Source organism: Mchenga conophoros, linkage group LG14 (assembly GCF_057382185.1).
Source record: "Mchenga conophoros isolate Kocher_MC1m ecotype Shallow Benthic linkage group LG14, M_conophoros_male_GT1.1, whole genome shotgun sequence".
Classification (NCBI taxonomy): domain Eukaryota; kingdom Metazoa; phylum Chordata; class Actinopteri; order Cichliformes; family Cichlidae; genus Mchenga; species Mchenga conophoros.
The window spans coordinates 2,981,207-2,994,015 of record NC_140539.1 but is presented as its reverse complement, the minus strand read 5'-3'; the positions used below and the strand labels follow the sequence as shown (position 1 = coordinate 2,994,015).

At 40.7% G+C, this 12,809-nt stretch overlaps 1 protein-coding gene across 2 annotated transcripts in view; it reads left to right on the top strand.

Annotated features, from left to right (window-relative positions):
* Window positions 1-1,663: 1,663 nt before the first annotated feature.
* The window catches only part of tbx4 (T-box transcription factor 4), a 31,817-nt gene continuing 20,671 nt past the window's right edge, over window positions 1,664-12,809 (top strand). Inside the window, exons 1-3 of one of the 2 annotated variants that reach the window (XM_085244790.1) lie at window positions 1,664-1,876; window positions 5,489-5,634; window positions 5,794-5,888. In XM_085244790.1, the coding sequence (XP_085100916.1) occupies window positions 5,491-5,634; window positions 5,794-5,888 (239 nt within the window). In that variant the 5' untranslated portion in view covers window positions 1,664-1,876; window positions 5,489-5,490. Of the gene's footprint in view, window positions 1,877-5,488; window positions 5,682-5,793; window positions 5,889-12,809 lie in introns of both variants that reach the window. The other variant, XM_085244789.1, reaches the window with a different exon arrangement.

The window sequence follows — 12,809 nt, the reverse complement described above, 5'->3', positions numbered from 1 at the left end:
AAAAGACAGATAAATGTATTTATTTGGGTTAAATTGAGCATAAACGGTGGTGTTTATAGTGAGTGAGGCAAGGCGAGAATGTGTGTCGAGTTAATAGTTTGAGGTTGGAGAATAAAGCAGCTCACTCTCCGCTCTTCAGGAGTTGGAGAAAGTCTGTCAGCAGCGCTATCAGCCTGCTTGGAAAGGCAGCGGAGCAGAGCTGCAAACACACACACAGCTGAGTGACAACCGGGGCCGTTCATGCGCTCGTGTCACCAAGCAGACATATAAGTCACGCTGGCATCTGATTTATAGACGCGCTGCAGATTCACGCTTCATTTAACGCGAAGCCACAGCGTATATTTCACCTGCAGACCCAGCGCGGCCTCCGCGTCAGCCCTGCTGCATGTGGCAGTGTGCAGAAGGATGCCTGCTGCTGCTGCTGCTGGGTTATTACCGCACACACACACACACTGACAAAACGGCTTTCAACACTACCTCATTTTCCTAAACATTATTCTCAAGTGGTTTTACATTCGGGTCTTTATGGAGATGGAAGAGTCATTTAAACCCATTTAATGCGTAAAGTTTTTATTTTTTAATTTAATTTAATCCATGTATTTAACCTTGTTAAACGTAGAATTTACGAGGGTTTTATTTTCTTTCAAAATGTCTTCTCAGTTATTTGAGTAGGCATGATCTGCTTGTGGTCTCGATTCATTCAGCGTTTATTATATACATGCTGATCAAAATAAATAATTAAATGTTATGAATAATCCAGGATTCCTAATAGGTAATCGCTGGTTTGGGCCAGTGCATATTTGCAAGTGACATATTAATCACAATGTCTGCAGTGGCACAAGTAATGCGAGCGCTCTATTAAACCGCTGTGAGGCTGTTAATAGAAATCCACCGCGGCCTATGTGCTACTGTAGCACTACACAGCTCGCTGTTTTCAGTGTGAGATTCCATTGTATGTTACAAAGCTCTATACTGGTGGTTACACGCACAAGTTGTTAGGATGTATTTTGAATAATTTCGTGGCTTCATGTCGGGTGGGGAACAGTGTTTTGGGGGCTACCCTGGTTCATGAGGTGGGTTATCGTGGACGGGGAGTCAGGGTCACCACCAAGCCCCGTGGAGGCGAGTGAAGGCTGGGGTTATCTTCTACAATATTTTATGAATATTGTCTTGTTCACTGGTTGTACTTGGTTTTACATTAAAGCCTCACTTTAGTCAGCATAGGTTCAGTCCGGCCTGGTGACCCGAGGCAATGACGAGGGTTGATACAGCAATTACCAGATAATTACCAGACATGCATTCAAATGAAAACGCAATAATAATAATAATGCACATTATAGTCTGGTGGTGTTGGGAATGCTACCAAGATACCAAGGCTCAGAGGAGGGCACCGTTTCTACACCACAGCTGTAAGGCTGACCCGGTGAGAGGAGCAGTGGGCAACGAATCACTTTCTCCCTGCTGCTTTCACACACCGAGGGGGACTGAGCTACTGCGTGTAGCAATGTAGGAAAGCTCTTGTTGCAGTGTGTGTGTGTGTGTGTGTGTGTGTGTGTGTGTGTGTGTGTGTGTGTGATTCCAAGAAAATAACCCACTGAGATCCCCCCTCAGAGCTCCAAGTGCGCACTGCACAGGCGCAGAACGCGGCTTGTCGATAGAGAAGCTGAAAGGCACTAAGGCAGCCGAACCGACCGGCACTTCCCAGCGGACAGCCGCCGCTGCTGCAGCCGTCAGCACAGCGCTCGAGACGAGCAGTTATCTTCTAAAAGCACGTGCAGCCGCGGTGGGAAGGGGAGGAACCCTGCTGTTTGCAGGCCGAGGACCGAGCTGCTGTGCGCGGAGATGGATTTAAGCAGATGATAGCTGACTGCGTGAGGTACAGTAGAGAAGCGTCCGCGCTGCCGACCGACTTGTAAATAGTGCTGTTTGTTTCAAGAGGGGAGAGCAATGCTGTGTCATCCAGAGTGTGATACTCTGTGGGGGAATCAACCCACTGTAATTAACCCACTGTACTCAGTCCACAGAGAAATCTGACAAGGAAGCGCTGAAACTGACAGTCAGAGAGAGAGAGACAGAGAGACAGCCAGACTGAATGAGAGCTGGGATGAGCAAGTCTAGCTTTTTATTTCTATCTTTATTTACTTGTTTTTATTGATATTTATTTATTTCAGAACATGTGCATGCTGACTTTTTTGACTGGCTGTTATTATTATTATTATTATTATTATTATTACTTTAACATTATTAAGAAAGCTGACTTTCACATTTTCTTTACAAACACTGGCCTGTGCTTGGAAGTTTTCACACACCAGCTTAAAAGTAATTAGTTAATGATACTGCTATTTAAAATATTTCAAAATGCATGGTTCACTTCATATATTTTATAATATTTGTGTTGAATGGAGGATGGTTTGAAAGCTTTTCGTGTTCAGTTTTTTGATTGTTTTAAAATATTATTGGGATCAGGGCTGGAAGCCCAGCTTTATGTATGTATGTAAATATGCAAGCTGCTGTGATCATTGCATTTTACACTAAAAAATGACGTAGATTAAAAGCCAGACAATTGCTTTATTGTTTCCATGCATCAGTATTTGCTCATTTTATTTTGAGGAGTTTTTGTTTGTTTGCATTGAGGTTTAAATGCTGTCAGCGGATTAGAAGCAGTGGAAGGTGTTTTCTTTATGTCCTCATCAGCTAACGTTGTTTGTTGTTGAGAAGGACGTGTTGAGCACTGATGCCGGGCCTTCATGGTTCAGAGCTGTTGACACAAAATGGCGGCAGATTGAAATGTGTTACATCTGCCTCACACAGTTAGCACATCTCCACACACACGCACTGTTTTTAGCGTCTTAGGCTTTTGGTATTTGCTACTTCAAACTCTGCAGTCTTTCTGCAGACCTCTGGAAAATATGTGAACAACAGGCCCACGGATGCTGGCTGTAGCGTGGCATCATAAACAGGAGACATCTAAGTTAAATGTGTCAGAGAACGCCACACCAGCATAGACGGTTGTTGCAGTGTTTCCCACAGGGGAACATTGAAAACCTTATTTTGTGGCAGAACCTTTAATTGTTTTATTAAAAATGAGATTTGACCTGTGATTTTCTGCATGATATTTTCATTTCAAAATGCAAAGGTTCAAAATGATTGGTGCTTTAAGATGGCTGCCAAGTTTCACGACTTTCTTCTGTGAGGCCTTCGGCCGAACAGTTTTCCTGCTTGCAAGACAAGTAAAAGTGAAGCTTTGCAGTTAAATGAGCAGCTCATCTGTATTCGTGTGCAGTTTGTTTCCCCTGTTTCTTGCTTGCTTTGCTGCATAGCCATTACTTCTTTGTCTTTCAGTGCACTATAATATTTTCCAAGCAGATTCATTTAGATGATCATTTCTCCCTGTAAGCAGCAGGAACAAACCAGACTCCCTTCAGGATTTACATGTTTAAATAAAACCTTTAGATGCTGAAAACATATTTGGTGCCATGGATTTATTTTCATGTATTTATTTACAGTCTATCGAAATGTTATAACAGACAGAAATATGTCCGGAATAGTCCTCAGATTGGATGTCGTGTGTGAGGCAGAAACAGGCTCATGCATGCGCTGTTGGCTTGTGCTCATCAGTTAAACAGAACTAGTGAAAGGCCTAGATTCACACTGTACAAAAAAGAGAAAAGAAAAAAAGCTTGTAGCTGTTTCTTCGTCAGATCTTATCTTTATTAGCTTTCACAAAGGTCTCCGTCCGTTTACACTGGATGCCACCTCTCCAGTTTCATGGCTAAGAGAGTGGTTTCTCTATGTTTACAGGCTCACGTCCACAGCGTGCAGCCCTGAGGCTAGGAGACCGCAGCAACAGGTTTCACACTAGCATACTCTGAGCAGCTTTTGCCTTACAGAAGTACAGAAGCATTTCCAACCATTAGAAATGACCTGAAAACTAAACTGTAGTTAGACTTTGTCTAACTTTGTGGAGTTAAACAAAAGCATTTGGAGCAGAAGTAATAGTTGTAAACTTGCAGTACGAAGCACACAGAGAGCTGCATCGAGGTTTGAGGCAGGAACAGAAGCAGAAACAGCCGCAGTGACTCTGTACATGTGAGGACAAAATAATAATGACAAGGACGAGTCTCCCATGTTAACGATGTATTACTTTGACTTGATTTTTTTTCTGTTAACAGTTCTGTGTTTCAAATCGAAATGAAGATTTCAGCCTTTCAGAGCTGCACTCTCAGCTGCAGCGATGTTCACTGTACAGTGTGTCAGCCTAATTTACTGCTGAGACTTTGACCCTTTTGTGGAGTCTCGTGCACAAATCTTTAATAAAGTCTGAGCTTGGCTGTCACGGAGCTAAACATGTTTAAGTCTCTACGGGCCGAGGTTCACATGAGATGGTCCTCAGGTGCTGGCATTCTCTAGATTAATGGATGAAATGGAGCAGTACAGAGTAGCTCAGTAGCACAGAGAGTTTTGTGACCCTCAGTTAACAGAAAAATGTTTGCCTCATTACTGGCGTGAACTTCAAACGGAACATTGTGCTGATGCATTGTTGATATCGACTTAAAAGCAAACAGCGTGTGAGGAGAGAAGAGAAATATTGAAACCTCATTCCTCTGTTGTGCCACTTGAATATTATCACTGTATTTTCAACATTTTTGTCTCTCTGTTTGTATGCCCAGTATTAAACCAGTACTTGGCTCAGGTTTCCTCCATAGAATTTATCAACAACAGCAGCCAGTGGTACCTGCACACCCAGCCCAAACCAAAGATTTCAACTACAAAAATAAAGGCTGCATATATATAGCATTCACTTTTTCAAAAATGCTTCAATTGGGTCTAAAAATGTCATTCAAATAGAAAATCTTTCATTGGCAAAAAGTGTGCGGTCTGTAATGGAAACCTGACTTCATACTACAAAAGCTTAGCTGGACGTTTTTATTTTGGAGAAGGGGGAAGTTTTACACACTCCAATTAAATCTTAGAAATTCATATTTAAATTCAAAAACCTAAATATGTAAGATGATGGCCTGCAGCTGTGCAGGCTCACAGTCGCACAACATGTGATCTGCACTCACACTGACGTGCAATCTGTTACATTTGTGTAAAAAACACACAAAGGTGTGGCAAAAAGATAGAATTGTTGTTGAATAAAAGGGAGAGTTGTTTTATTTCAGATCATTTTTTAAGTTAATAAAAACTAGTGTTTAAAACATTTAATGAAAAACAAAAACTTTGAAATAAAGTTTTGCTTCCACATTAATCATTACATAGCAAAAAATGACCATAGCTTAATAAAGTTCTTGGCACCACTGATTTAAGGCTGTCTCACAGTAATAGAATATATATAGGAGTATACTTTATAACTGTATATGACATGAGGCTACATTACATCTGGAAAATGTCCTGTGCCAGGTCTGACCCACAGTGGCAGTTCCCCTCTGCTTTCACTGCTGCTCACTGATAAATCTGACAGCTGGGTATTCTTCTAATCCTGCAGCGATGCTTCAGGAGAAAGCTTCAACTGTGACGGACGAACATGTGAGCCGGCTCCAGACCGGCGGGGAGACGGATCTGCTTCCAGACCAGTCGCGACTGGGCCTGTCCACAGCTCCCACCGTTCCCAGCTCCACCGAGCCCGACCAGGTACGCACGGAGGGCAATCTTGCATCTTCTGGATGGACTGTGAAATAGTACGCTTTAGGCTGATTTATAAATTGCTCCCTTTGGTGTTTATATGCAACTATTTTGCATTTTCTTGGATGGTCTGAGTAGTTTTGATTGTAACTGTGACTCTTCCTTCAGAACATTGAGAACATTAAGGTCGTCCTTCACGAGAGGGAGCTGTGGAAGAAGTTCCACGAGGCCGGTACAGAGATGATCATTACTAAAGCGGGGAGGTGAGTGAGGCATGTTTCTGATGAACCATAAAAAAATTAAAAGAAATGTTTGAGTTCATGTTTGCAGTATTTTTTCCATTTTACAGAAGAGTAAATACTCTAGTGTAAAAATACTTCAAAAGAGCTACATTCAAAATGTAATCTAAGAAAATGTACAATTTCTCATGGTTTTTTCAGTCCCTTGTATTACTGCATTTTTGTTTGGATATTGGAACACGTGAACCAGCCAGTGTCTGCTGTCAGGTATAAGCACTGGAATAAACAGTTTGTTCAGACGTGGAGTCAAAGAAGACATATTAAACATCTGCCTAAATCTCTACAGTAAATGTATTTTCTGCTGTTGTTACATTAACGTACTGCATTACTGCATTGCAGGATTTGTGGTGGAGTTTATGAAACACAAAGATTACCTGAAAAAGTTTTTCACCTGATTTGAATCTCCCCGTCAACAGTAACCTGGAAACGGTCGAGCTCCTTGTTATTCATAGAACATTGAAACGTAGCGATAGTCTTCAGAGTGAAAACATGCATAGCTTTCTGGAAAATTGCAGGCAAAGTGATTTTCTAGTGATGGATTCATTATGCAAGATGAGTATCACATCTTTCTGGGATCATCTGTTTAGACAGCTCGTAGTAACGTACGGCAGTTATGATTTTGTCTTTCAGGAAGAGACAGAAAGTTCCTGCCGCGGCGACTGCATAATTGAAAACACAAATGACTGCTCGGCTGGTTGGATTTAATGCGACCTGAGGATTAGATAGTGAGGCTGTTGGACATTAACCAGAGAATGAATACACTCTCAAACTGACCTCCGCCTCTCATTCCTCACGGGATGTTTTTTTCCTCAGCGAAAAATGTAAAAGGTCACCACATTTTTTCCTTAATGCTGTATAACCGTAGGAGATGGGCTTTTCCTTGTCCAGCTGATAAAGTAGGCTCTGAATCCTTAAAGCCCTCTGAAGAGTTGTACAGTCGTGTAGCTGTGCAGCTGTGCTGGAAGACCTATCGGAGTTTACCTGCAGTCAGTCTGCAGCGGGCGCGCTGAAAATTGGCTTCATCGCTGACAAGCAACAGATCTGAAAATGAAAATGATATCGACACCAGACTGAATTATTTAAGCACGTCATGAGCAGTGCATGTAGTGCTCACTGTCTCATCACGGTAGAAGGTATTTTAATCATACTGCAGCAAAAAGCATTTGGCAGTAGAACATTGTATTTAATGTGTCGTTTGAACAGACAATAAAAAGCACCCAAGAGTGGGAACCAGGCATTACTGCAGACACAATCCCTGCTTTATCTTTCTAATTTTTTATTATCTCAAAGTGTATCACAGAGAGTCACAGCAGTGAGCATTTGCCCACTAATTTGGAGAAATTTCTCAACAGACGTATTTATTACATTCATTGAGGTCATAAATACATGTAGATAAATAAAAAGAAAAGAAATGAAAGACGAAAAGAGGCAGGTTACAGGTCAATGGTAACTTTATTGTCCCCAACACAACACACAACAAATATACAGAGATTAATTCTTGGAATTATGTTGTAAGGAAAGAATGCATCATCGTGAATGCGTCTGAGGTTCACACACCAGTCTGTCTTATTCTTCAGGGTGAGTGCAGCTTCAAAAAGAAGCTAGCATGGCTGTAAGCTCCTAATGATGACGCTAAAAAAATGATTCATAGCAAGTAAAGTCAACCATCTTAGAAAGCAATGTTACAATTCTAATATTCATTTGCACTAAATAAATAGTTCATCCAAGTCTGAAAGAGCTATGGAGGCAATTAGTCGCAAACCAAACTACTGGATAAACTAAGGTCATTAAAGTCTGAGTGATGTGATGGCTGCCACACGGGGACGTGCATTTCTGTAGAGCTAAACTGAACGGAAATCCATCCAAAAGCTGTGCAGATTGATTGGTTGGACAGCAGTTATATACCAACTGCAGGTTTGTTCTTGTGTATTTTGTTCATATTTAGTGCACTGCACAAAAAATGACCTGAAATACTGTCTCACTGGTTAATCACATGACTCTTAGACTGCAGTCGCAAATTTTGGTATTTGAAAATAAACGACATATAAAAAAACATGATTACAAAATAATGAATCTAAGCAGAAGAAACATTTTTCCAAATCATTATTAAACTAATATTTAGAGAAGGTAATATAAATATATGTCAGAATAGGGCAAAGTACTTGCAGTGTCTGTCTCATGGATTTTTGAATGAAACGTGTTTATTACTCATTCACTGAAGTTACTCACACTGAGTACTGTAGCCAGAATTTTTTCTCGAGTAGAGATACTTACATACATACATACATACATAATATTATTCAAGTAAATGTAACTGAGTAAATGTAATTATCAGTGATGGGAATAACGGTGCTACAAGTAACGGCGTTACTAACGGCATTACTTTTTTCAGTAACGAGTAATCTAACTAATTACTATTTCTATCGTTACAACGCCGTTACAGTTACTAACAAGAAAATACGATGTGGTCGCGTTACTATTTTTCAACAAACAGACGGTTGAAGCCGTGGTCAGCTTAACGCATCTTATATCAGTTGCAGGAAGTAGCTGTAAGTAATCTGGACTACAGCTTTAAGCAGCTGCGCGCTCCCGCGGACGGTAATCACTTTCTAGCACAACACCTGGAGCTCAGGGGCAAAACAATGGCATGAGTGCTGCTGTTCGACTGAGGAAGAGTAAAGTAGTCGTGGTAAGCCAATCACATGACCACTTAAAGACAAAGCAACAAGGTGCCAGTTTTTAAATTGTGTTGATAGGCCACGTAAAACCAGAGTCATGATAAACAAGATATACTCGGCGTTTTTACTGTCTAAGGACAGCTCTAGCAAGCACTCTCTGCTTATGACCAGTGGCGGTCCTAGCCTGTTTGGCGCCCCGGGCGAACACTATACTGAATTTCACCAGAGAAACACACACACACATGAAGAGAGAGAGAGTGTGCACTGTATGCAAACAGCTACCAAACAGCCATCATTATTCCTCATACAATGAGAACAGGACAGATCAACAACTGACAATGACTAATTAATATTAAAATCTGTAACATAATGTATCCGGTTGTTCAGTCTGACGTCACTAGCCGTGTCTGGGCCTAAACTCTGCTGCAGGTCCATATATCAAACGATCACTGTGGCATTACTGAGAGTTGAAAAACTGTCTAAAGTCTTTCATCTTTAATAAAATGATCAGCGTTCTGCTCTACCAGGTGTAACAATTGAGTTTAACATCCAGGCATCCATGAAAACGGAATTTATGACATTTAACGGAGTTAGAAGTTAGCAGGGAGTTAGCTCGCTAGCTTCTATCTAAATACAATATAGCATGTCCTGACTGCAGGGTTTTGGAAACAAATTAAAACGTACAGCTCTGTTATCACTTCCAGCATAAATGAAGACAGAAAACTAAACAGCAGTGACGTTTGTAGGGTTACTGAAGTTGGGCTAGCTGGTATATAATGATGTGCTGCGTGACCGCTAGCGACACAGCTACGTTAGCATAATATAAACAAGCTAACTTTTTTTTCCACTCGATAAAAGTTACCGTGAGTGTTCTCGGTGGTCAGAAACAAATGTAATCGCATGGCAGGATGCTGTAAAAGGACCAAACTTCAGCCAGGAGAACAACTGAGATAATCCATCCACAATATGAGGTTAGTCATTCATATACTGCTGCATGGGCTGGGCTGTAGTTACATCCTAAGGTTTTAAAAACTGAGCTTAAATAAATGATTAGCGGTAATAAAAGCCGAGGGAGGTCAACAGTGATCACTGACTGTTTTAGGAGCTTTTTGAGATCAAATAGAAGAAAATACATAACATTAAACATGTTAACAACACAAAAGCCATATTAAACGCAGACTACTTTAGACCCGGAAGTAGGATTCGTCGCGTCATCACTGAACAACCGGATTGTTTGGAGTTTAGTCTGTTACTGTTGCTATTTTTACCATTTCTTCTTGGAGCAACTGTAACGCACATAATTTCCTTAGAGATTAATAAAGTTTTCTGATTCTGATAGTTTCAGGATGAGCTGCCATTATCCAATCACACATCTGCTTACCTGCATCTTTTGCTCGTTTCTGCTTGTTTTTTCTCTTTTTTTCTAAACTGAGCACCTGATGGCTTTGAACTTTTCTTGTCCATCTTCCACTGGTTTGAATTTTGCACTCCAGTATGAACAATCATCCCCCAACCCGAGGATCGCCACAACATGATCTAACACACCTACACCTTAGTTCAAGATTCACTTTGTCTAAGGTGTATTTCTGGGATTTCACACAACCCAGGATTCAAATCATGAATCCATAATGGGCTTGGATTTACAACATTATGAATGAAATGTGCTCGATCTGGAAGCAGCTGGCCCCTCCCCTTTCGACGGGTTGTGTGTGAGACTTTAAATCATCAAATTATAAATTTTAAATTGTTATTGATCCTTTACCCCTGGTCCTAAAGTGTATATTTATTTTCTTACTCTTCTTATATTTGTTTTTTGTTTACTTGCACTGCTGTAGCTGGAGCCTCGTCGTCTCGTCTCTCTATATGCTGGGCTGTAAGTAGCGGAGATGACAATAAAGTTTACTTTGACTTCAGCAGCGCGCAGGCGCACCGAGGGCTCTCGCGCTCACTTTTCACGTACAGAATTTCGAAAAAACATCGGTGCAAATTATAAGTCTGTATCATGATGTCTGGTGTTTTTGTGTTTGTTGGGGTTTTTTTAAATTGTTTTATTTTGCAAGTTGGTTATTAGACGCTGCTCCAGCCAGCCAGAGAATCCCCCGCCGCCCCGCCCTCTCCTCCCTGTGCCGCAAGCAGCAGGCGCACCTCGCGAACGGAGGGCGCCCTTACTCCCAGCAAATGGGCGATAGAAAACCGATCGGTGCCTATGCGCTCCCAATATGCGCTGGCTGGCAGCATGAGTACGAGCAATTTATTTATTTATTTATTTTTGCCGATGCCCGTGAATCCGCCCCCCACCACGATGCCGCCCCGGGCAACCGCCCGTGTCGCCCGTATCAAAAACCGCTACTGCTTATAACCCCCAAAACAAACAAAAAACAGCCCTTTCGTGTTGGTGGAAAAATGCACCATGTCGACCAATCAAAAAATGATATGACAACATGACATTTGGTTGTTTAGGAAGAGGGGGAAGTTTTAGGGGTGACGGAGAGAGAGAGAGAGAGAGAGAGAGAGAGAGAGAGCAGAAAAAGAGAGAGAGAGAGAGAGAGAGAGCGAGTTTTGAGATGTGAGAAATTTGTAACATTTAGCATGTTTGGAGTGTGTAATTAATGTGTTGTCTTGTGTAGTTAGTGTGTAGTGTTGTGGATAGTTTTGTGTTGTGTGTCAGAACAATGAGGCGACTGCTGTCTCCAGGTAGAAACAGGAGTGATACACCTGCTGCTGTCAGACCTGCAGGTATCAGGCTGTGATGTTTCCTTTATAGTGGACAGAAATTATTTTTTGGAGTGGCACAAATAATTTGTGACATCTTATTGAAGAACAGCTGATTGTTCCGCAAACAGTTTGAAATGGTTATTTAAAAAAAAAAACGGTCAAAGGTAAATGGCTGCAAATAACTTTGTTTGCAAAACTTGTCCATATGATTTTCAAATTGACAATTTATATTTGCATCTAAAGTTATGAAATATGGTTCAATAAACATGTCTGTGGTTGTTACAGTAAAAAATATAACTTTTTCTACTCGGATTTTATGTTTTTTGTCTGATTTTAGATCAGTTGTGTTAATACAGTTTGTCAAAATGAAAACATAACTGTAAATTCAGACACGTGAGGTTGTGCTGAAAACAATGATACCAAACAAGACAAAGTAAATAGTTTGTAAAGGTGAAATGTGGAGGAAACATCAGAAGTAGTTAAAAATGGCCAATTATGACCTGGACCCCAGAGGGTTAAACACTTTTTTTTAAAGTAACGCAATAGTTACTTTTCAAGTAATTAATTACTTTTAGTATCTTGTAACTCAGTTACTAACTCAGTTACTTTTCTGAAGAAGTAATTAGTAACTATAATTAATTACTTTTCAAAATGAAACTTGCCCAACTCTGCTAATTAGTTACTACCCACCTCTGACAGTTGCACACACCAACACAAGTCCCTGTCCTAATGAAGGCAACGTCCAATCTTTCTTTTAGTTGATCCGTATGAAGAGACGACACACAGCTAAAATGAAAAGCAGCCCACAGAGAATTCAAAGTGATCGCCACTGTTATTACTTCAGACACATGAACCAGTACAAAGGGAGGCTTTAAGCTGAACTACTCATTACCACTTTTGTTACTGGTTGAAGTTCAGGCTCTGGCTGCTGAGCCGTGGTCTGCATACACTCAGCTCTGGGTTCTCGGCTAGCTTAGTGTTAGCATGCTACCTGTGCTATCTGTGCAGGTGCTAGCAAAGAGCAGAACTTCTGTTAGCAGCATAATGTGATTTTTGCCCTGGATGCAGTTTGAACTCTTGTTCTTTTGTAGAATAAAAATAAAAGTAATATCCATATATCTGTTGGAGGTGTTGTAGTCGCCAAATAACATAACGTTGGCATTCCTCAGTAAAAATTGGCGTTACTCAACTTCTAGTTGTCGTTGGCTAATATCCTAACCCAACTAAATGTCAAGTTTAAGGAAAGCCAATCGTGAATCAAGTTGAATGAATGTAAACATATGCACCTGTGTACTCCCTCTAACCAGGAGAGTCTGCTTGTGACTTCAAATTAGACGTTTTTGTTGTTGTTATTGTATTTGTTTGTTTTCTTAAGATCATTTTTAGACTTTATTAAGAACTGGTGAAAATCAGGAATCAATAACAACTGACAGTTTTAATTAAACTGACCTAAATCACAAATAAAGCCTTTAAAATGGGAATAGAACCAATA